Source organism: Lissotriton vulgaris (assembly GCF_964263255.1).
Source record: "Lissotriton vulgaris chromosome 2_1 unlocalized genomic scaffold, aLisVul1.2 SUPER_2_unloc_1, whole genome shotgun sequence".
In the NCBI taxonomy this organism is placed as follows: domain Eukaryota; kingdom Metazoa; phylum Chordata; class Amphibia; order Caudata; family Salamandridae; genus Lissotriton; species Lissotriton vulgaris.
This window is the reverse complement of record NW_028240612.1, coordinates 2,166,950-2,193,517: the sequence shown is the minus strand read 5'-3', so window position 1 is coordinate 2,193,517 and position 26,568 is coordinate 2,166,950. Positions and strand designations below refer to the sequence as shown.

At 37.2% G+C, this 26,568-nt stretch overlaps 1 protein-coding gene across 1 annotated transcript in view; it reads left to right on the top strand.

Annotated features, from left to right (window-relative positions):
• LOC147672985 (indolethylamine N-methyltransferase-like) overlaps nt 1–24,744 on the top strand; it is a 140,594-nt gene extending 115,850 nt beyond the window's left edge. The window contains exon 3 of the mRNA XM_086947836.1: nt 21,627–24,744. Within this exon, the coding sequence (XP_086803962.1) occupies nt 21,627–22,065 (439 nt within the window). The 3' untranslated portion in view covers nt 22,066–24,744. The remainder of the gene's footprint in view (nt 1–21,626) is intronic.
• Nucleotides 24,745–26,568: the final 1,824 nt, after the last annotated feature.

Below are 26,568 nucleotides of genomic sequence, written 5' to 3'. Positions count from 1 at the left end.
ATGAATGCCATGTGCAGCTGATGCATCACTTTAAACATGGGTAATAAGTGATGCACTGGTGGCGCAAGGCCTTTATAAATCAGACCCTGACTTTGTTTGATGATATTGAGTGGTTGTACATAGGTTCCCTGCAGTGTTTCTTACATGTTATTCAAAAATCGATTTTGGGTGCAATTGATTGGTATATGCATTTGGCTCTTTTTTATGATTGCCATGTGCAGCTGATGCATGACTTTAAACATGGGTAATAAGTGACGCACTGGTGGCGCAAGGCTTTCATAAATAAGGCCCTGACTTTGTTTGATGATATTGAGTGGTTGTACATAGGTTCTGCCCAGTGTTTCTTACATGTTATTCAAAAATCGATTTTTGGGTGCAATTGATTGGTATATGCATTTGGCCCTTATTTATGAATGCCATGTGCAGCTGATGCATCACTTTAAACATGGGTAATAAGTGATGCACTGGTGGCGCAAGGCCTTTATAAATCAGACCCTGACTTTGTTTGATGATATTGAGTGGTTGTACATAGGTTCTGCGCAGTGTTTCTTACATGTTATTCAAAAATCGATTTTTGGGTGCAATTGATTGGTATATGCATTTGGCCCTTATTTATGAATGCCATGTGTAGCTGATGCATCACTTTAAACATGGGTAATAAGTGATGCACTGGTGGTGCAAGGCCTTTATAAATCAGACCCTGACTTTGTTTGATGATATTGAGTGGTTATACATAGGTTCTGCCCAGTGTTTCTTACATGTTATTCAAAAATCGATTTTTTGGTGCAATTGATTGGTATATGCATTTGGCCCTTATTTATGAATGCCATGTGCAGCTGATGCATCAGTTTAAACATGGGTAATAAGTGATGCACTGGTGGCGCAAGGCCTTTATAAATCAGACCCTGACTTTGTTTGATGATATTGAGTGGTTGTACTTAGGTTCTGCGCAGTGTTTCTTATATGTTATTCAAAAATCGATTTTTGGGTGCAATTGATTGGTATATGCATTTGGCCCTTATTTATGAATGCCATGTGCAGCTGATGCATCACTTTAAACATGGGTAATAAGTGATGCACTGGTGGCGCAAGGCCTTTATAAATCAGACCCTGACTTTGTTTGATGATATTGAGTGGTTGTACTTAGGTTCTGCGCAGTGTTTCTTATATGTTATTCAAAAATCGATTTTTGGGTGCAATTGATTGGTATATGCATTTGGCCCTTATTTATGAATGCCATGTGCAGCTGATGCATCAGTTTAAACATGGGTAATAAGTGATGCACTGGTGGTGCAAGGCCTTTATAAATCAGACCCTGACTTTGTTTGATGATATTGAGTGGTTGTACATAGGTTCTGCGCAGTGTTTCTTACATGTTATTCAAAAATCGATTTTTTGGTGCAATTGATTGGTATATGCATTTGGCCCTTATTTATGAATGCCATGTGCAGCTGATGCATCAGTTTAAACATGGGTAATAAGTGATGCACTGGTGGCGCAAGGCCTTTATAAATCAGACCCTGACTTTGTTTGATGATATTGAGTGGTTGTACTTAGGTTCTGCGCAGTGTTTCTTATATGTTATTCAAAAATCGATTTTTGGGTGCAATTGATTGGTATATGCATTTGGCCCTTATTTATGAATGCCATGTGCAGCTGATGCATCACTTTAAACATGGGTAATAAGTGATGCACTGGTGGCGCAAGGCCTTTATAAATCAGACCCTGACTTTGTTTGATGATATTGAGTGGTTGTACATAGGTTCTGTGCAGTGTTTCTTACATTTTATTCAAAAATCGATTTTTGGGTGCAATTGATTGGTATATGCATTTGGCCCTTTTTTATGATTGCCATCTGCAGCTGATGCATGACTTTAAACATGGGTAATAAGTGACGCACTGGTGGCGCAAGGCTTTCATAAATAAGGCCCTGACTTTGTTTGATGATATTGAGTGGTTGTACATAGGTTCTGCCCAGTGTTTCTTACATGTTATTCAAAAATCGATTTTTGGGTGCAATTGATTGGTATATGCATTTGGCCCTTATTTATGAATGCCATGTGCAGCTGATGCATCACTTTAAACATGGGTAATAAGCGATGCACTGGTGGCGCAAGGCCTTTATAAATCAGACCCTGACTTTGTTTGATGATATTGAGTGGTTGTACATAGGTTCTGCGCAGTGTTTCTTACATGTTATTCAAAAATCGATTTTTGGGTGCAATTGATTGGTATATGCATTTGGCCCTTATTTATGAATGCCATGTGCAGCTGATGCATCAGTTTAAACATGGGTAATAAGTGATGCACTGGTGGTGCAAGGCCTTTATAAATCAGACCCTGACTTTGTTTGATGATATTGAGTGGTTGTACATAGGTTCTGCGAAGTGTTTCTTACATGTTATTCAAAAATCGATTTTTTGGTGCAATTGATTGGTATATGCATTTGGCCCTTATTTATGAATGCCATGTGCAGCTGATGCATCAGTTTAAACATGGGTAATAAGTGATGCACTGGTGGCGCAAGGCCTTTATAAATCAGACCCTGACTTTGTTTGATGATATTGAGTGGTTGTACTTAGGTTCTGCGCAGTGTTTCTTATATGTTATTCAAAAATCGATTTTTGGGTGCAATTGATTGGTATATGCATTTGGCCCTTATTTATGAATGCCATGTGCAGCTGATGCATCACTTTAAACATGGGTAATAAGTGATGCACTGGTGGCGCAAGGCCTTTATAAATCAGACCCTGACTTTGTTTGATGATATTGAGTGGTTGTACATAGGTTCCCTGCAGTGTTTCTTACATGTTATTCAAAAATCGATTTTTGGGTGCAATTGATTGGTATATGCATTTGGCTCTTTTTTATGATTGCCATGTGCAGCTGATGCATGACTTTAAACATGGGTAATAAGTGACGCACTGGTGGCGCAAGGCTTTCATAAATAAGGCCCTGACTTTGTTTGATGATATTGAGTGGTTGTACATAGGTTCTGCCCAGTGTTTCTTACATGTTATTCAAAAATCGATTTTTGGGTGCAATTGATTGGTATATGCATTTGGCCCTTATTTATGAATGCCATGTGCAGCTGATGCATCACTTTAAACATGGGTAATAAGTGATGCACTGGTGGCGCAAGGCCTTTATAAATCAGACCCTGACTTTGTTTGATGATATTGAGTGGTTGTACATAGGTTCTGCGCAGTGTTTCTTACATGTTATTCAAAAATCGATTTTTGGGTGCAATTGATTGGTATATGCATTTGGCCCTTATTTATGAATGCCATGTGTAGCTGATGCATCACTTTAAACATGGGTAATAAGTGATGCACTGGTGGTGCAAGGCCTTTATAAATCAGACCCTGACTTTGTTTGATGATATTGAGTGGTTGTACATAGGTTCTGCCCAGTGTTTCTTACATGTTATTCAAAAATCGATTTTTTGGTGCAATTGATTGGTATATGCATTTGGCCCTTATTTATGAATGCCATGTGCAGCTGATGCATCAGTTTAAACATGGGTAATAAGTTATGCACTGGTGGCGCAAGGCCTTTATAAATCAGACCCTGACTTTGTTTGATGATATTGAGTGGTTGTACTTAGGTTCTGCGCAGTGTTTCTTATATGTTATTCAAAAATCGATTTTTGGGTGCAATTGATTGGTATATGCATTTGGCCCTTATTTATGAATGCCATGTGCAGCTGATGCATCACTTTAAACATGGGTAATAAGTGATGCACTGGTGGCGCAAGGCCTTTATAAATCAGACCCTGACTTTGTTTGATGATATTGAGTGGTTGTACTTAGGTTCTGCGCAGTGTTTCTTATATGTTATTCAAAAATCGATTTTTGGGTGCAATTGATTGGTATATGCATTTGGCCCTTATTTATGAATGCCATGTGCAGCTGATGCATCACTTTAAACATGGGTAATAAGTGATGCACTGGTGGTGCAAGGCCTTTATAAATCAGACCCTGACTTTGTTTGATGATATTGAGTGGTTGTACATAGGTTCTGCGCAGTGTTTCTTACATGTTATTCAAAAATCGATTTTTTGGTGCAATTGATTGGTATATGCATTTGGCCCTTATTTATGAATGCCATGTGCAGCTGATGCATCAGTTTAAACATGGGTAATAAGTGATGCACTGGTGGCGCAAGGCCTTTATAAATCAGACCCTGACTTTGTTTGATGATATTGAGTGGTTGTACTTAGGTTCTGCGCAGTGTTTCTTATATGTTATTCAAAAATCGATTTTTGGGTGCAATTGATTGGTATATGCATTTGGACCTTATTTATGAATGCCATGTGCAGCTGATGCATCACTTTAAACATGGGTAATAAGTGATGCACTGGTGGCGCAAGGCCTTTATAAATCAGACCCTGACTTTGTTTGATGATATTGAGTGGTTGTACATAGGTTCTGTGCAGTGTTTCTTACATGTTATTCAGAAATCGATTTTTGGGTGCAATTGATTGGTATATGCATTTGGCCCTTTTTTATGATTGCCATCTGCAGCTGATGCATGACTTTAAACATGGGTAATAAGTGACGCACTGGTGGCGCAAGGCTTTCATAAATAAGGCCCTGACTTTGTTTGATGATATTGAGTGGTTGTACATAGGTTCTGCGCAGTGTTTCTTACATGTTATTCAAAAATCGATTTTTGGGTGCAATTGATTGGTATTTGCATTTGGCCCTTATTTATGAATGCCATGTGCAGCTGATGCATCACTTTAAACATGGGTAATAAGTGACACACTGGTGGCGCAAGGCCTTTAAAAATAAAGCCATGAGTTGCTATTGTATAAACTTAAATATGTTGCAATTTATTGTTTATATTGTTTGCTTTTTAACATTACTTTGTTGTTTGCTAATAGTGGTCTTTAATGTGTTTTTTTAACAGAACAACAGATTCAAATCAACTTCTGAAAAGGAAGCAAAAATGCCATCAAGGCAAAGAAATATCAAAAATACCATACGGAAAAGGAGAACATCAACAACAGACTTTATGGAATCCTCTTCAACAAGTACTTCAAAAAACACCAGAAAAGCTTCTGGTAAGCCAATTAAGTCCTTTCTTCGCAACATATGTCGTAGGAAAAAAAATGAAATTGCTAATGTGAATATACAGAAAAAGTCAACAAATGTAAAAAGGAAAGAGAAGCCCACAAAAAATGTTTCCATTGGACCAGGAGAGAAGAGAATGGTTAGCAATAGAAGGGTAAATGTTTTTAGGGACATTCGTAGGCGAATGTTTCGCAATAGGGTAGTTTTAAATTTGCTAAAAAATGATAAGAAAAGTAAACTAAAAGCTGCTTTTTACAAGAAAAAGAAAAGTGTAGAAAAGATTGTTGATCAGGCTTTTGAAGTTAAGAAAAAATTATTTATTTTAATAATCAATAGAATTAGGATACTTAATAAGGCAATGGATGTTTTCAAATCGAACAGTAGATGGAAAAGAATTATTAATCGGAGTAATTTTTGTGAAGTATTTTCTGGTGAATGGATGCATAGTTCAAGTTCTGAGCCTTTTTTTAATGAGGAGAGTTACTTTCAGGAAAATGATTTGGTGCATGCAGTTGACACCAGTGGTCGTGCATATGAGGTGAAAGATAGTTGTGTGATGGAAAAAGAGAAACTTGTATCTAGAGATGCAGAAGAGGTGTTAGCTGATGAAGTTTTAGGGAGACGTACTAAGGGTCCAGTGTACACATGGAAATGCAGTAGTATTTGTAGTGTGCGACAGGAATCAATTGATTTGCTTCGAAATTTCTTACGTACATATAGTAAAAAAAGTCTCAAACAAAAAATGAAGATCCTGCAAGAGTTAGATCCTTGCAGAGTGAGAGAAAGCACAGGTTTGCAAGGGCATTCACTAGCATGTCTTTCTAGAAAAGTTTGTCGGAGTGTTTTTCATCATTTTAGGATGTTAGCCGTGCATCATAATAACGTAAGGAAATTAGTGAGGAAGTTGTATTATGCAAAAAGTCCTGCACTTAAGCTTAAACAGTTAAATAGTGCTCTTTTGCATGGATCTGAAGTGGATGTGAAGACTATTTGTGAAGAAATTGAGTTTTGTTATTTTGGGAACAAAGAGGACAGTGTAGAAATAGATATAGTAATGGATGGTAATGCAGAAGATAATGGACAAATTTCAAGTATTGAAAAGTTTGATGAGGAAATTATCAAGTTTAAGGTGAAATCAAGTGAGAGGCCTAATGTAACTTGTGTGTGTTGTCGACAGACTCATTATAAAATTCAGACTAGGTTAGTTGATTTATATGCAAAAAGTGAATTGGAAAATAATAGTGAATGGGAGGATTTTGTAAGTTATTTGTTGGTGGAGAATTCTTTTGATTTGAGTTTGGATCAGCGTATTTGCAATTATTGTTTGAAAAAATTAAATGAAAATAGAATGCCTGCAAGAGCAGTTTATAATAATCTTCAGTTGATAGATATTCCTTCTGAATTGATGGATCTAAATACTTATGAATCTATTTTGATTCAATGTGTCCATCCTTTTCAGGCTATTGTACTCATGGAGCCTAAGACAGGGAAATTGCCTCCATCAGATTTACTGAGAGGATTAAAGGGAAGAGTTGTTTATTTGCCTCTAGATGTAAAGAAAAATATTAATACAATTGGTGTAGAAAGAGTAGAAGAAGATCCTTTAGTTATTCTAGTTAATGGGGTTCCAACAAAGAGTAAGAAAATTTGGCAAGATTTAGTGGATGTTAAAAAAGTCAAGAAGGCAACGTTGTATTTAGTTAAAAACAATGAGTACTACAAAAATGTAAGTGTTGGAGTAGAGGAAACAGCTACAGAAGAAGATAGTGATTCTTCAGTTGGTCAAATTGAAAAAGTTGATGTGTCTAGAACTGAAGAAATATATGAACATTATACTGTTCATCCTTTGCATTCCAAAGAAGTAATGGGAAATGCAATTGACTTGTTTCAAATGAAAGCAGCAAAAGGAAGTCCCATTAGTGTATGGGAAGAAAGTTTGGAAGCTCGTTGTTTTCCACAATTATTTCCAACAGGTTGTGGTGGACGATATGATGATCGACCAGTTCAAATTCCTGCAGCTGAATACCGGACTCTAAGATTATATGCAGAAGATCCAAGGTTTCGTCAATGCATTCCTTATTTATTTCATCTACTGTTTGAAAGTGATTTGTCTGGGCTTTCTTATGCAGTTAATCATATATTAAAAAGTGGACCTCATTTGCAGAATGTTTGTGCAAGGGACTTTATGGAGAAAGTTAATCTGCAAGACAGTATTTTGGAATCTCAGCTAATCAATCTCATGGCATGTCAACGTGGAACCAACGAGTATTGGTTTCGTCGTCATGGAGAATTGAAATGTATGCTAAGAAACTTAGGAACTCCTACATGGTTCCTCACTCTTAGCTGTGCTGAGTATGCATGGGACGATTTACTTCAATTTCTACGAGAGGCAAATGAAAACATACCAAATATAGAATTGAAAACACCAGGAGAACTGTGTTCTTTAGATCCAGTGAATGTTTGTAGATATTTTAATCATAGATTTGAAGCTATGATGTCTTTTATCACCAACAAAAAAAATCCTCCCCTTGGAGAGGTTTTGGATTTCTTTTGGAGGAAGGAATATCAAGCGAGAGGTGCTCCTCATATACATATGTTGTTGTGGATTAAAGATGCACCCAAATTTGGATCAGATTCAGATGAAACAGTGATGAGTTTCATTGAAGAGTATTCAACATGTGCTGTTCCAAAATCTACTGAAGAAAACAATTTAAGGCAACAAGTTTTACGTTTTCAATCTCATCGTTGTGGAAAGTACTGTCGTCGAAAATTTAAAAACAAGGAAAAGTACTACACGAAATGTCGTTTTGCATTTCCTCGACCAGTGATTTCTAAGGGAAGAGTAAATAATTTGATGTCATCTCTACGACATACTGTGACGAGAAAATCTCCCAAAAACACATATAATTTGAAAAGAAATGAAGAATCTAAGTACATCAACGATTACAACCCAGTGATTTTGTCCATGTGGAATGCTAACATGGATATTCAGTTCGTTGCTGACAACTCTATTGCTGTGGCTCGATATGTGACATCTTACATCACCAAAAAAGAAAAGACAGAACTGAAGGAAATGTGGGAGGACATTTCACATGAAAAGAGTCTAAGCAAGAAATTATACAGTTTCAGTCTGAAGATGTTGTCGCATCGAGAAATTGGAGCATATGAATGTTCTGATCGGTTATCATCAGCAAGTCTCTATGCCAAATCAAGAACAATCATTTGGGTGAGTCTTGGTCTTGCTGCAACACGAAACCGAGTTTTGAAATCTGTACAAGAAATTGAATATTTGGCGGAAAAAGAACCAAACAGTACAGATATTTTGAAGACAAATATGTTGGATACATACTATCCAAATAGAAGTACTCACCTTGAGAACACATGTTTGTATGAAGTTCTTCAAAACTACAGTTATAAGAGGAACATCACAGAAGATATCAATAATGGAAAATATGCACTCATTGGCAATGAAGGATGTCTAGTGAAGCAGAAAAAAGGCCATTTGATTAATCATCGAAAATTGAGTTGTGAAGTTCCAGACAAAAGAGAATTTTACTATTTAGCTCTTTTGCAACTCTTTAAGCCATGGCGTACAGAAGAGGAACTACTTGGAGATTTTCTGTGTTATGAAGACTCTTTTAATGCAACTAAGGATACCATAGAATGTCCTATTTTTCTAAATTATCTGCAAATGTTGAATGAAGAAATGGAGCAAGAAACCACAATTGCTGAAGAGATAGCTAGAAACAGTTCTCAAGATAGTCAGAGTTCTACTTCATTGAGCCAGGATCCACTAGGAGGACCAATTATCCAAAATGAAGCTGCCACTGCCATGGATGAGGTGGAAAGAGCTATGGAACAAGCTCAAGAAGATGGAGTTAACTTAGAAGATTTGGTAAAGCAACTAAACATTGAGCAGAAAAAGATATATGATGAAGTCACAGAGCAGATTGAACATGGATTCAGACATGAGAAAAAAGAGTGCTCATGTATATTATTTGACCCTGTCCGACTGTATGTAAGTGGAGAAGCGGGGACAGGAAAAAGTTTTCTAATTAAAGCCGTTGCAAGTTATCTGCAGAAAAGGACTGATTCACCACTGTCTTGTGTTGTAACTGCTCCAACTGGTCTGGCAGCACATAATATTAAAGGGATTACTCTACATCGTTTATTGATGCTGCCAGTTGAACATGATAATAAATTGCATTACAACAAGCTATCTGGAGATGCGTGTTCTGAAGTTTCAAGAGTCTTGAAGAAAATGAAACTTCTTATCATAGATGAAGTAAGCATGGTCTCAAATCTAATGCTTGCTTTTGTGCATTTGAGAATGCAAGAAATTCTTAAAACAGACTATGATGTGTTATTTGGAGGAAAACACATTATTGTTTTTGGAGATCTATTGCAGTTGACTCCAGTAAAAGGACAACCAGTGTTTAAAATGCTCACGCATGAAGATACCAGGAAGTCCCTTGGAAGCATTGGAAATGTTAATATATGGCTAAATTTTAAATATGCTGAACTGCTTCAAAATATGCGACAGGCCAAGGATGAAGATTATAAAAATATTCTACAAGATGTAAGAATTGGAAAAATGACTGAGAAAGGGAAAAAAGCTTTGCATAGTCGATTAATTTCAAATTTGTATGCAAATGAAAACATTCTTCCAGAGAATATTTTTAAAAAAATGACTGAGAAGAAATCTGGGATATGTTTGATGCCAACTCTGCAAGAATGTTCCATCTTCAACCAAAAAATGTTAGACTTAGAAAATGAAGAGATTGTGAAACTGGAAGCAATAGATAAAATAGAGCATATGGGTGCAACAATTGTTTTGTCAGAAAATTTGAAAACTAAATTGCATTCATTGGAGAAAAGTATTTCAAAAACAGCTGGTTTTGAAAAGACTCTGAATGTGTGTTTAAATTGTCGTATCATTTTGAGAAGGAATTTAAATGTTGAAAGCGGTCTGGTAAATGGAGCAATGGGTTATGTTGTTGATTTTGTGAATTACAGAAATAGAGATGGAATTGAATTTTTAAAAATAAAATTTGATGGCATTGAAGAAGTACAACAAATAAGTCGTTGTTCTGCTAGATTTTTACTTGTAAAAGACTTATATGTTCGCCGAAAACAGTTTCCTGTTTGTTTAGCGTATGCGGTGACAATTCATAAATCTCAAGGTTTAAGTGTAGATAGTGCATTGGTGAACATTGGAAGATCTGTGTTTAAAGAGGGTATGGCATATGTGGCATTATCTCGAGTCAGAACTTTATCAGGATTGTACTTGATTGCGTGTGATGAGACAAAGATTTCTGCCGATCTAGATTGTGTTAAAGAATACAATAGGTTAAGAAGAGAGTATGCTCCACATTTGCCTCAATATCCTCTGTTTGAAAAACGTGTGGTAGGCCGAAAAAGAAGAAATGAGGATAATTGTAGTGAGGTAGTTGCAAAAAGACAAAAAGTAGAGAAAACTGTAATTGAAAACAGGAAGAAAAAGAATTGTGGAGAAAATGTTGTTGGATTTCAGTTTGAAAATAGTTCTGGTGTCAACTGCTATGCTAATGTAGTGGTTAATGTTGTTTTTTTTCTTAAAAGTTTACAAGAACAGATTGTTGAAAATCGGGATCAAAGATTGTGTGGTTTATTGAATTCTGTGTTTCAGAAATGTAGCAGTGGTACACCACAAATAGAAAGTGTAACGGAAATTCGAAATATTTTAGATTTGTGTTCTGGTCAAGATAAATTTTCACAAAACATTCAGCAGGATTGTCAGGAATTTTTAATGTATATGTTTGGTGTTTTGGAAGATGAAGGAGTAGATGTAGATAATCTTTTCAGTCTTTCTTATCAATGGCAGCATGACTGCCACAATTGTAGTTTATCAAGTACTACTAGAATAGACACTGAAAGATTTATATATTTGACTTTACCAGACTGTAAATCAGTATCTTTTAAAAATCTAGTTAAAGCAGCAGATCATAATATGGTGTGTACCCAATGTAACTGTACAATGCTGTCCACATTATTTATACAAAGGTATGGGCAGTATATCATTTTAGTTTTCCAACGATGTAGACCTGATGGAACTAAATTGACAACTTCTATCAAAAATTTTGTGGCTTCTCAGTTATCAATTTCTGGAAGGACCTTTACAACTGAAGCTATTATTTATCATGATGGACCTTCGACCACCTCAGGACATTATACATGCTACTTAAAATCTGAAAATGGATGGAGTTACTGCAATGATTCTCATTTAACTTATAAACAACGTTTGCCTTATGACTCTACAAATTCTTATCTAGTGTTTTTAAAACCAAAGTTTTAGTAAAGGGAATTGGCCTTTGAAGACGGGAATAGTTAATAAAAGTTAGTTAGTTAGTTAGTTAATCTAATATTTTAAATTATTTATCTCATGTAGATACTTTAAGTGGATCTCAAAGTAAAAAATACCGATATATCAGACACAAATTGGCCGTGAGGATTGTGTATGGTATGATGTTTTTAGATCTTTTTTCATAGGAAGTCGATGAAATGGAACTTATAAGGAACAGCAGACTTTTTTTCTACCAAAAGGACCTTCACTATCTTCTACTTGGCCTCATGGAAAAGTAAGTGAATCAAAGATTAGTGTACATATATGAGATGTATGTTTGAATGGGTTTTTTTAAACACAATCTTTTAGATTGTGTTTTTTTTTTCCCGCTGTTATATGATGAAGACTTTGAACTCACTAATTTAAGTGGAATTCAATATATTCTGAGAACAGCAAAAATAAATAATGTAACATATTGTAGAAGTTATTGTGTAGTTTGCATTATGTAATTTATATTGTGTTCACATTGTTATGCACTCATTTTCTTTTTCACCCTTATTTACCTCTCTTTACTAATTTACACTCTTTTTTCATTGCTGTTTCTTTACTGTACTTCATTCACAACTTCTTAATCTAATAGGGACTATCTGCATTTCCTCAGTTCCTTCCACCACTTTTTATCTTTTTTATATTCTCACAGTACCACTGCTTTAGTGTCCTAACCCTCTTTCTCTTTCTCCATTTTTTTTTCTTTCACACTCATTGTACTGTAGTTCAGTTAGTTCTTCCTTTTGTCTTTCTTTTACTCTCTCTCTTCTTTCTCTCTATTACTCCCCATGTGTTGCCCTTATTCACTTATATGTACCCTCTTTCACCCCTCTTTACTTATATTCACTGATATTTACTTTCCCTCAATCACTGCTATTTTTTTCCTCTGATTCCGTCACTACCTGTCATTCTCATACTTAACTGTCCTTCTTTTTACTTTCAATATCCATTTATATTCTCCCTTAACGTCTACTTTAGTGTTCTTCCTATTTCTTCTTTCTTTTGCTCCCTTATTCATTTTTCTTTTCTTAGTTACTTCCTTTTACACTTTTTATCTGTCTTACTATCTATTACACAGTCCCTCCTTCATTATTTTTTTTTTCTTTTTTTTTATAAGTGCGCTGACGGTACGCGCACCGGTGCGCGCACCGAAAGCGCACCAAAGTGAAATATAAAAAAAAAATATTTTAAATTAAAAATATTATCTCAATATACATTATAGTGTTCATTTTTACAAAAACATACTTTAGCAATTCACTAAAAAACACATAGGTATGAGTCTGTATAAAAAGTTAGGAATTAGCATTAAAAAAACCTATGAAATTCACTGAAAAAACCATAGGTTTCACACCAGTTATAGTTAGGAATTAGCATTAAAAAAACCTATGAAATTCACTGAAAAAACCATAGGTTTCACACCAGTTATAGTTAGGAATTAGCATTAAAAAAACCTATGAAATTCACTGAAAAAACCATAGGTTTTACACCAGTTATAGTTAGGAATTAGCATTTAAAAAACCTATTAAATTCACTGAAAAAACCATAGGTTTCACACCAGTTATAGTTAGCTGGAAATTTTACTGATATAAAACCATTGAAATTCCCACGTTATAGTTAGTCGGACTCACTATAACTTGCGCGTGCAATGCACTGCTGATGACATCACATATTACATCACTCATGACATGGTCAGTGACATCACTCATGACATCACTGATGACATCTCAAATGACATCACTCATGACATCGTCCAGTGAATGTGTGTCTTTCTGAAAAATAAATATATTTTATATATGTATATGTTAAGGTCGATGGAAGAATAAATGTTTAAATAAGTGTCTAAATGGATGTTTTTTTTAAAAAAATTGATTGGTTAACTGGCTTATTAAGTGTATCTTAGTGAATACATATATTAGCGAGTAATGTTTAAATATTTAAATATATGTATCAGTGTTTTACTTTGTGTATAAGTGGCTGCATGGGTTGGTGAGTAGCTACATGTGTGTGTATATGGGTTATTAGATGCTTTTTTAGTATCAGTATGAGTGTCTGTATGGTTTGGTGGGGCTGTTACTTAGCACATAGATGCATCAATGACTGACTCACTGTTTGTATGTGTTTTGAAGACAGCATTTGTGTAGGATTGTATGGGTGGATGAGTGTGTATATGTGTGTGTTAGAGAGTGAATGCCTCTCTCACTAGTGTCTTTATGAGTAACTACATATGTTTTAATCTTGTATATATGAGAATTGATGTATATAAGTGAGTATATGTGAGAGTGAGAGATTGAAAGAGTTCCTGTTTAAATAAGTATGTGTTTCTATAAGTGATTGTTTAAGAGAGTAAGTATGTGCAAGTTTCCTTAGAAGTAATGTGCTAATGTGTGTATAGTTGTATATGCAAATAAATGGATGTTTATTAGTTTATTTGCATGTGTGAGTATATGTATGAGTAAGTTTTTGATGACTGTCGGTGTGTAACAGAATGAATAGGGGTATCACTACATATGATGAGTGAGTATATGTATGAGTGAATACATAAAACTGTTGGTGAATGTGTGAATTTGTATATAGATGGTGAAATTACTGAATTGGTTGTTGTAACTGGTATGGGTATATCCACTTTTTTGTTAATGTTAGTTTCTATTTTTGAATATGTGTTTCAAAGGTTACTTTACAGTGAAAGGAGGTCTGTCACTGTGTCACAAGGATGTTGTCATCAGTGATGTCATGAGTGATGTCACTGACCATGTCATGAGTGATGTAATATGTGATGTCATCAGCAGTGCATTGCACGCGCAAGTTATAGTGAGTCCGACTAACTATAACGTGGGAATTTCAATGGTTTTATATCAGTAAAATGTCCAGCTAACTATAACTGGTGTGAAACCTATGGTTTTTTCAGTGAATTTAATAGGTTTTTTAAATGCTAATTCCTAACTATAACTGGTGTAAAACCTATGGTTTTTTCAGTGAATATATATATATATATATCTTTCTCTCTTTCCTTTCTCAAAATAAATGTTTGTTTTGCAACAAGGGGGGAGATGTCCTGTCCAGGACAAGGGCACTAGGACCCTGGGGCAGCGCAGGGGCGAGGGGACACCGGACACCACATCCGGTCAAGGGGTGGGGAGAGGGACATTCTGGTGCTGGACCTCGAGGCATGAGGTCGTGATATGCATATGCTGTAAGGAATAAGAATAAAGGCATACCTGTACAATACTATCGTGTCCTGCGTGTTTTCCTGGGTCTGGAGACACGACAGTTACGGGCGGGACTCGTTTTTATAGCAGAGCCTCTCCTGAGCCTCCCCTCACGTTCCCGTGCATGCTGTATCTGGCGGTGACAGTTAACCATTGCAGAATAATTTTCTTCTATTGCGGTTACCATTTATATTGGGCTCATTTTCCTGTGAAACGGACTCATTGCAACATATTGTACAGAAGAGTTGAACGAGCAAAGAAAAGGAAATAAACACAAGTTCTGGTATTGTGTGGAACCAAAAGGGAGTAAACACAATTGCATGATTCATAGTGGACAATACCACCAGTACCGTGCAGAATGAGAAGGAAGATGGAATTTACTGCATAGGGTTTTTCTGCATCGTGTGTCTATTGATGCATAAGCCTGAAGCCCTATCAAACACTCCCAGCAGTACCAGTGTCGAGTCCACCAGCCTCCACAGATAGAGGAGAGTGTCGTCACCATACATCGAAACAGTATGCACCATAGTCCCGATGCGTACACCTCACTTCTCCAGATCCTGCCGCAGGTATACCATCAGGGGCTTCATTGCCATGCAAAGAGGAGTGGGGACAGGGGGGATACCTGTCTCATACCTCTCTTCACATGAAAAGCTTCAGACATGACTCTTCCCATCCACACTCGATCCTTGGGTTTGTTGTAAAGAAGGCACACCCAGGGCAAGAACTCCAGCCTCCTCCCATACATCTCAACACCTCCCACAGGAACACCAAACCCAGGGTGTCAAAGGCTTTCTAGACATCCAGTGCCAGAAGCAGTGGCTTCCAAGTCCATCCTCTGAGGCCAGTGCATCACGTGGGACAGCCCCCTAAGATTCATATGGATATCCCTACCCAGCATGAACCCACATAGATCCTCCTTGACCAAGCTTGACACAACTAGCTGCAGCCTCATGGCCATGGCCAGCTCCTTGGAGAGGATCTTCATATCCATGTTCAACATGGAGAGTGGCCGAAAAGAACTTGGGTCACCCTGGTCTTTATCCAGTTTACGAAATATCACAATGAGAGCCTTGCGTACAGGTGCTGGCAACGTGCCCGACATCTAGCCTTCAGGAGTGTCTCCAGCAGCTTGAGGACCAGTAAAGTAGACTATGTGACATTTACCATGGGCCATGTCTCGTATGGATGCACAGAACTCTTCTTTTCGAATGTCCCTCTCCAGGCCCTCCCTCTGCACCTCAGCAAGCCATGGCAGCACCACCTGGTCAAGCTCTCAGCTTGTATCAACTATTGGTGCCTCATACACCCCTGCCTGGTGGTCTCTGAACAAAGAGCTAATGCCTATCTGTCTGGCCACCGTAGTTCTGCTTACATGTCAAGTATTAATTCAATGGGGGGGGGGCGGTTGTCTTTGTTTAAGTAGCCATGCCAGCAGTCACCCAGATTAGTCCCTTTCCCAATGCAGTCATTGTTGGTAGCCCTTCCTTATGTAGTGGTCCAACCTGTCCCACATATCTGCCACATTGTGCTGTGCAGCTATCAGTGTCCCATCCTCTGCTACGTGCCTTCCTGCTCATCGCTGCAGTCTGGTCAGTTCCTCTTCCACTTGCAGCAGGTCCCTCTCCAACCTCCTCCTAGTGCCACAGACTCCTCTCACTACCATTTGAAGGTGTCTCACTGGTACCTCTCAGCAGGATCTCCTCTCTATAAATGGGATCTACTCATCTTACTTCTAATATCTATCGAACCTGCAAAACATAAGACAAAACTGTGGCCATCTACTGTTTTTCTGTAATACTCATAAAATCGCCAGAGGAAGTGAATAATTCCGATCTGATGTTCTACTGGAGTACCATAACATGAAGTTACCCTAAAGTAATTGAGAACAAATACTAGAAGAGCAATTGTATGTAAATTGGCTAAGTATCACCGTAGCATCTGGTGTTTGTGGAAGAAATGTATTGATAAAGAGGATGCACAGGTGCCAAAGTCAACCAAACCTCTTTCCCAGCGACATTGCATGTCTCTATCAAGCTGCTTTTAATTACGTCAATGAAATTGGGATGAAAAATTATTTTAGCGTTTGGACTGATTGATTTTAAGGGATTTTATTTTGAAGAACTAATGATGATATGATCCAATACAAGAAATAATCAATTGTTTAGATATATCAAAGAAATAGGTAAAAAAGAAATGTTTATATCTTCAATTGTATTTTTGAAACTTTGTGTTTTGTGGTTTTACGTAACCATTTTGATGAAAGTCTTTGCTCAGGAAAGCAACTTCAAGCACAAATTAAGCCATTTAAAGCATTGAAAATAGGTGATTGTTTATTCCCATTGTAAATGCTGCTGTGTTTATAGTCCACTAGGGCACAGCTAACTAGTCTCTCAATGGTAATAGTTTTGATCACGTTCAATGTATGTTTGTGTGCGAGCGGAAGTGGAGTTTGTCTCCCATAGGCCCCCACTCTAGGGGCCTTATTTATGAAGGCCTTGCGCCGCCGGTGCGTCACTTTTAACATGGGAAAAAGTGACGCACCGGCGGCGCAAGGCCTTCATAAATAAGGCCCTAGGTGCACAACATGGTACCCTTCAGTAGGGGTTTCAACTGCGGCTTAAAGGTAATGGAAGGTATTCCCATTCTAGATGTCATAAGTGTGCGGGAGATGTTGTTGGGCTGAGAGGAGGGTTTCACAGGGTAGTAGTATACACAAATAGATAGTTTCTTGAATTGTATGTCTTTTATCATCATCTTCAACTTTTATTTTTGCCACCGGATTTGTGACAGGATAAATTATGATAGATTAATATTATAAACATTAATAGCAATGACTTAATTAATAAGCAGAAATTGTGAGCAGCTTTAAATTGGATCAAGGCTTTAACCAACATTTTCTATTGTGGCAGAATACATATTTAAACAGTTAATCATTCAACGGGGCCTCTCCCTTTCTGTCTTTGTATCAGCCAATGCAGCACATAGGGAAGTGGCTATTCTCATTAATTGAGTATTAAAATGGAAAATTATTCAGGCCAACAGATTCTTTAGGGAGGTGGCTTCGGGTTACAGGTGTTTTAGTTACTAAGTTTAAATATATGAACTATTACAGCCCCATTGACGATCAAGTTTATACTTGTCAGGTGATTTTAATATTAGCAATGAGTTCAATAAGTCAAATTCCAAAGGGTCGCAATTTCGACTTCATTCAAATCACGAATGGAGATGCTTTAGGTATTGGGGGAAAAAAAGACTTAGGGGCAGATTTACAAGCCCCTTGCACCTCATTTGCACCACTGTTGCGTCACTTCTGTGACGCAGCGGCGGCGTAAACCATGCGCCACCTTGCTCCCTATTTACAACGTGACACATCTAGGGCGATGCGTCACATTGCAAAGCCCTGCACCACATGAAACATGCAGGTTCCATGTGGACATTCCAGCGCAGGTGGGGGCGTTCCGTCACATGAACGTTTCGGAAAAGTGCCTGAGTGAAATCTACAAGATTTCACTCAGTCACTTTACCGATGCCGCTTCTTGACACACCATGTTGGAACATAGGCAGGGTTGGAACAGGGCTAGAGTTTCGAAGCAACCACAACGCAACTTCAGCACTGCGCCAACCTTACGCCGGCAGATGTGACACACATCTGTTTATCCTTGTGCCATGATGCACAGCATTGTAAATGCGGTGCACCTGTGGTGGCGCAAGGGTAAACTTACGTGACACATCCGCCAGGAAATGTTAATCTGCCCCCTTAATTTATTTCAAATTTGAGGAGAGATTTTTGTCTTTTCGATCTGTGGCCTGTTGATAATCATTGAACACAAAAGCACAATACGCAACAAATACTTGTCATCCAGTCTAGCAACTCATTGGTTGAAGGAATCACACACAATCCCTCAGATAAGGTTCACTGTCTTAGAAATTGTTGAAACACACACGGGCAAAGATCACCACACATTACTTTTTCGCAGGGAAACATTTTGGATCAAATTTCTTGGCACAATGAACCCTGGGGGTCTGAATGATCAGTATGAGTTACTGTGTTTTCTATAAGTAAATTACTGCTGTGGGAAAATAAGAACATTAAAATCAATAATTTCATGCCATGATATGAGACGCTTGCATTTTATGTAAAGGATTAGCACATCCTTTCAAACTCATTCTCAATCTTTTTTCTTTCTAAATTTTTCTCTTCTTTCTAATTTTTCAACACTAAATTTACCATGGAGTTTTGTGTTATGAACGTAGATTTCGTAGAGGTTATTGGTGTATCAGGAGTTCGGTACGCGTTGAGATTTTAAATAAAGTTATCTCTGATTTGAAAGCTCGCTTTAAAACGAGCGCGAGGGAACCACCGGATGTTGACACTGGAAGGAATTGAGGCGACAGAGGTCAGCAGGAGCAGAGGTCGCGGTTGCGGGTTGATTGAGGAAGGCGCTTCGGTGAAAGAGTTAAAGAAGGGCGAAAGCTTTTGAACATCACATTGTTCATGGTTGGTTTCGGTGTTTTTGATTCCTGTAGTTTACAAGCTTCAGAGGAAGTAAACGGACCTTAGAAATTTCAGCGAAGTGATTGAGAGTTCAGTTGTAATATGAAGCAGGACTCGAAGAGGAATAAGCGCATGTCGTTTTGATCTATTGTATATGATAAGCAGTTAACAGCCAGAGGAAATTACATAGCGTGGTGGTGATTTTGTTTATTGCAGTTCACCAAGTCTTATGAAGCACATCGGAGTTACGGGAGTGCACCTCAGTGACAATTTAAAAAAAGGGGTAAGAACACATTGGCTGAGGTATCACCCGCACTGTGTTAGTTTGATTTCATTAAGGTACATGGAGTAAGTGGAGTTGTTGTCTTTTCAGCTGACACACGTCTGTTACAGAAATCTAACGGCTAAGTTCGGAGACAGAAGGGTTTTTTCACATGGGGCGAGAATTGTAGGAATCTTCTTTTTCTTTATTTTCTACACTGCGGCTTATACTATTGGGCTAAGGCAAACGACTCTTAATGGTACATCGCTATTAATACACGATCACGTTGGGATCATCGCTGTGTAGTCCATTGACACTTTGGCATTTCTTTTTGAGGTATTGCTTTCTTCACATTCTATCACTTATGTGCTAATCCTATCGAAAATCTTGCACAGTAAAAGAAACAAATATTAAAACATTACATTTACTTTGTAGTGCCCCATCACGGAACTAAAAGACAAGAAGAAACAGAAATCGAATAATTACTTTGTACCCCTGAAGAAGGGTTCTACGGAACCGGAAATGCTTTGGGTTGTTTTTTGTTAAAAAATTGCTTTGTATGTTACTAACACAATGATATGCTTCAATATCTTAATGATAATTTTGTCTTATGATTTGTCGTAAAGTCTTTTCAACAGAGTGGTTAAAAAAAATTGAACTAAAACATTTTGATTAAATTGACTTTTTATCTTGATTACTTCAGAAATCTCATTGATGAAAAGCATTTGAAACTGACACACTTTAACAGAAACCTTAGGGACACTTAGGTTGAGCACCCTGCAGGCCTAGTTGTCTCTAGGCCTAGACAGTGCAGTTTTACTTTTTTGGGTTGTGGGCACAACCCTCAGCAGGGTTGCTGTCAGATTTATAAGAGTGCAGGTCTTACACTTACAGAGCCTGTTGATAATCCCCGTACAAAATGATTCACTTGTTTTTCTGCAAAGTTTAATTCAACTTTTAGATGTAACTTTTTTTTTATTTCCCAGTCTCTGATCAGATAAAGTTCATCTATAATAATCAATTTATTATCACATTATTGTTTCTTCAGAGATTGAGACTGATTTGAATCTTGATTTCAACAATAAATATTATTATTTGTATTAAATCTTGTTAAAAGCTATTAACATGTATTGTTCCTTACCAAATAATACAATAATAAAGGTTGTTAAACTTAAAAATGTTTAATGTTACAAAATCTTTTGAATTCAAAATAAGTTATTGACCATGTTATAATTGAATGATAAATATGTGCTTTGTTTATATTTTTAACATATATTTAACATTTAATTATATGTGTAACAATTTTAAATAGTTTTAGATTGGTCTTTTTGTATGAAACATTGATGGAACTCCAAGATGTCATCACAAAATGATAATTGAAGATTTGACCTGAGGCAGATGACATAGGCAGTTTATTCAGCCCATGGCATATGGTGGATTAATCAGAAACAAAATCTGAAAATAATACAACCCTTAGTCAGTGCATGAAAGGTTGCTTGGACATAGAGGGGCAGATGTGGGTGGTCAAATAGCGTTTGCGATCTCTATTTGGCAGTGAGCAATGTAGGTAAGTTGAAACCTACTAGCAAAATAAGGAATCGAAAAACTGCAATTCCTTATTTTGCTCTTGCATTGAAGGAATTTCAAATTGCGATTCCTTAAATGCAATGTAAGCAGCACAAAAGAAAGTGCACTTTAGCCTTAAGGAATCACTAATTACCACCAACTTGAAGTTGGTGGTAATTAGCGATTTCCTTTAAAGAAACACTTTTTTCCTTTTTTTTTCAAGTGCCATGTGGCACACATTCATGCCCCTAGGGCATGTATGTGCGCCAGATGTGCACATATGGACATTTCAGGGGTACAACAGGGTGTCCTTTTGGAACCCTGGCACCCTTGAAATTGTGCCGGCAATTTGCGAGTGACTCTTGATGACTCACAAGTGGCGGGAGGAATTCCTATTCATTCGTATGGGTCTCTTGATTATTCCTTAATTGAGAATCGCAATTTGCGATTCACAATTAAAAAATATTGATGAATCTCAAAAAGTATTGCGATAATCTCCTCCATTGCATTTTGCAATTCCTTAATAACGATTCCCTAAAAATCGCTATTGAGTTTTGCAAACATGCATTTACCTACATCTGGCCCATAGTATCGTTGAAGAAAAAATGGCACGGCTATTATGATATAATTGTGATTTTTTTTACAGAGAACTATGGATTGCGAAAGAAGAGAAGATGAAAAAAGTCATACAGAAAGTTATCAAAGGTGAACTTTCTGATTGTCACCCAGTGGCCCCAGGACTTTCTCTTCAAGCTGACTGCATTTTCAGTGAATATTGTTTGGAATTTCTGAGCACGGATAAAGAGGCCTACTGCAAGGCCCTGAAAAGTATGTCATCACTGCTAAAACTAGGTGGCTGTCTTGTAATGTTTGTTCTTCTTGACTGCACCTTTTACATGATTGGCAAAGTCAAGTTCCCAATTGTATGCTTGAATGAGGAATTAGTGAAAATGGCCTTAACAGACTCAGGCTTTGTCATTAAAGAATTACACCTCACCTCTAGAATTACTACTACACTGTATTCGACCAGCGATTTTTCTAGGAAGTTGTTCCTTGTTGCATGTAAGGAAAAGGTCAAAGAATAGTTCCAAAGGGGACAATAATAGACATGTGGATTGAATCAAAAAGGTGAAATCTTTGGTTTTCTTCTGTGAGTTGTGTGTGATGATCTGCGTTATGTATCTGCTTTAAATATCCATACTGAATATTGGGCACATATTTAACATCAAACTTAAATGTTAAAAGGCTGCTCATATGGGGCCTTATTTATGAAGACCTTGCGCCACCGGTGCGTCACTTTTTCCCATGTTAAAAGTGACGCACCGGCGGCGCAAGGCCTTCATAAATAAGGCCCATGGTTTGTATATGATTGTAATTCGATTTTAAACAAAAATGTTGTTTAATACTCTTTGTTCAGTATCATGAACTATGAAATTATGTTTCCCCTTTATATCACAGTATCAGACATTGAGAATTCATTTAGAGTCATTAGAACCTATTTACTGACACGCTCCCATGAGTGTATGGCTAAGATACCACTGCAGTCTACAATGTTGAGGTTTGTGATTTGCTTCAGGGTGAGATGAAATACAACTGAATGTAAAATTATGGCACTTCAGTGCTTCTTGAGAAGGAAACCAGTTAATAATGAAGTCTAACATGAGGGGCATATGTATTGCATTGTGTAGGCACCACGCAACGTGGTACATAAGCAACACAAATCTTATATACAATTTATGACGTCACGCCAGGCCACTTGCATGGCCCTGAGTGGCTTCATAAATCTGGAGTAAGGTAACACAGCACAAATCACTGTGTTGCATTACTCTGCCCTGGGAAGGCATTCCATGGGCATTGTGTGGGTGTTCCTCTGCAACTCCCATGGTTTTTGACACATCCCCAGATTTATCAAAAGTTGTAGACCTGGGAATGCACCAAAAAGATATGCTTTCTCAGGGGAGGTGTAGCGCCTTGAGACCCTCCGGGTAAGTAGAGCGCTCTATAAATGCCTATGATTGATTGATTGATTGATTGATTAAGAAGGAAAGGTATCTTAATTTCTCATTGCTTCCGTTTTGTATGTGTGCTTCATTATGCAGCCCACATAGAGAGAGTAATATTCCTCATGGGATTCTTTTTGTTCAGTAAGATAAGTAATAACACACCAAACAAAATAACAAAAAACAATATTTCATTACCACATACCACAACTACAGAATTTTGTTTTGGTGTAATTTTGTGCTATAATGTTGTGACTAGTGTTATTATGTTGTGTTGTGGTTGTGATTTTTCAGTTTTTCTTTGTTACCTTAGTTTCTTCCAAATTGTTGTGCTATTGCAAAAGTTGTATTGTGCTCTGTGATGAAGTTTGTTGGTGTAGTTGTTGTGTCTCTGTGCTCTGTAATGGTGACATTTTGTTGTTTAAGTGTGTTAGTTTGTATTAGTTTTGTCCTGCACCATTGTGATTTGTATTTCACGTTTTTTGCGCTGTTGTGATGAGGTGCTTTTTGGTTTGTCTAATTGAGTTGTGTTTTGTTGTGATGGTGATGTGTGTTTTATGCTGTTGTGCTTCTTTGTTGCACTATTGCACTGTTTTGTTTTTGTATTAAATGATGATTGCTGTGTTGCATTGAGTTTTGATTGTTGGATCGTGTTTTGTTATGGTCTGTTTTGTATTCATCTATTATTTTGCTTTCTGTTGTCTTGTGGCATGTAGATAGATTAGATATGTCAGCAAATGCTGACTAATTACAGGGAAAGCAGCAATCACTTCAAATGTACAGTGACAAAATACACCATGTAAGGTATTGACATACAGCTGTTTTATCTCTTCAAAAATGTATGCCATCTGTTAGCACAAAACTGAAGCAGAGAAAATGTCTTACATTAGGTTTGTTTTATATATCAACTCATGTTACTCTTGCATCACCAATTACAATGATTGTCTAAATGTTTTCCAATCTCATATATGGAACATCAAGAATGCTTGGTCATCTATCTGGAGTTTACATTGGAAGGATTTGTATAATCATCGCTGCTAGCCATTTGCATATTATACTTGTGAAATTAAATGTGATCCAGTAGCACACATTATTCGGAGCAAGTGTACTAATAATTAAATGTTAACAAGTAAATACTGAAGTGCAATGATTAATGATCTTACCATATGATGTTACCATATTGAAATGTAACTGAATTGAGAAAATACTGCAAAGTCACAGATTTAAAGTCAAAGTGGCGTTAGACAAGAAGGCAAGACTTCTAATAATAATTTTGCCTATTCAGTTTAATTTACCTCCATGCATATATTTCATTTTTTTGCTCCGGTCCTCGGGAAATACCTTTGTGTTTAACTATTATATAAAAATATAACTATACAGCATAAATCATATATGCAGCCTGAATTGAGTTATAAACTTTTTTTTCAAATTGCAGAGGGAGGAAAACCCCTTGACGTTTTGCCTTTTATGATTCATGACACCTCCCTACACACAAGAGTGTTAATGAATATCATATTACTCTCTAGACATTTAAAGAGGGACTATTTGTTCTCTTCCTGGAAGAAATTGGGTTATTAGTCGTAAAGAATATGAATACTCTACAATTAATAAGTCCACAGTGCTCTTTTTACTGCGAATAAAGAACTCCATTGTAGCACTTTACCCTCCAGGGTAGGGAAGCAGGGCAGTCCAAATCTTACTCAGTGGAGGTAGTTAATGCTACATACTCTATATCAACAACAGCAATAAAACATTACAACTAAGTCCATGTGTCTCTGTGTCTTTAATTTACTTATATTAGGCCACAAAATACAACATCAGGAACAGCCAAAATAGGTCCCTGCCCTCGCAAACCCACGTGCAAAAGTACGGAATCAGGGAGAGCTCAAAAAAGGAAATGCAGTCTGAGGTAACTGGATACACAGACTTGTAGTAGAAGTAATTTATTCATAAGAGGAAACAGCTTATACAACCACCAAGTAGGGAATGCCAGGAGATCTGAGCAACTCCCACATACAGAATATGGAACATAGATCAGAGCATAACAATTCCTATGATGCAAACCTATGAGTCAATCTAAAAGGGATACTACACACCTTCCCCCTTTTAAAAATAAAAAAGAAAAAAAAAGAAAAAGAAAAAGAAAAAAAAGAAAAAAAAATTATGAACAAAATCACGTAACTTAACAGGAGTATATTTGACACGAGAACTTTTCTGTAAAGGAACATCAGTAGATTGAACATTTAGCTTATCCACATTACAGTTGGAATTATTAGCAATACATTGTCGAGTAAGATTGTCACACGCAACATCAGATCCTAAAGACTTTTGTCCAAAAGAGTCCAATACATTTGCAAAAAACTCATCATTATTTCTAGTGGAAGTTTGTACAACATCACCCCCAAATGTGTCCAAAAGAGCCGGATAAGAATTACCATTGGACTCAGATGAAGGGGGCAGAGAGCACATTGTCAAATTAGAAGCTCTACATAAAGAAAACCTATGAAAGTTCCACACTTTACCACCTTCTACCCTAACAGCTTTGCTGAAAACCTCTGTAACTTTACAAGGATCAGACCATTTGTTCCATCTAGAACCAGAGATTCTTCCAAATTTGACTCCCACCAGGTCACCAACTTTTATCCCAGATCTATGATCACTTAAACGACCCGAGGAACACCTCATCTTTTCCTGATATTTCAAAACCTTATCCCTAATCTTGGATGGATCAACAAAAGATTCACAAGGACTCCTCAACTTCATCCACCAAGGTAACAGCTTCGAACCAGGTTTCCTACCTTTTAACAGTTCAAACGGGGATATGCCTGTAACTGAGTTAGGTGAAATACGGTACGATAGAAGGGACGCTCAAAGAGTTTTCTTCCAATCTAACTTGCTTTTAACAGCCAGTTGAATGGATTCCTTAATAACTTTATTGAAACGCCCCGTTTGACCATTGGTTGTAATTTGACACCCTTTTGTGTACTATGCCACACCTATCAAGGTAGGAAGAAAACTCACTGCTAACAAATTGTGGACCATTATCCGATACTAACTCAGCTGGAATTCCCTCCCTACAAAATATCTCATCAAGAAATTCAACTACCTGAGAGGACACACCTTTATCCACTACCTTCAACTCTGGCCATTTAGAAAAGTAATCAATCAATACCAAGATGAAAATAGACTTATTGTCTGATAAATCAAGAGGACCAACAATATCAATCCCGAGTTTCTTCCAAGGACACATAGTATACTCAATAGGAGAAATATCCATTTTTGTAGCCAAAGGTTTAACTGACTTATCACTATTGGCACAAGGAGAACAAGTACTGACCCATTTGTCAACCATCCTGTCAATACCAGGCCACCAGTAGAATTCACGGATCCTTCTTTTAGTGTTAGACATGCCCATATGGCCCTCATCTGCCATGGAAATGATTTTTTCTCTCAAATCACAAGGAGGAACTATCTTATCTCCCCTAGTTACAAAACCCTTATCAAACATGAGTTCCTCTTTTATTTTACTAAAAGGCAAAACATCACCAGAAAGTTTTCTTTCTTCAGGCCACCCATGTTTCATAAAAT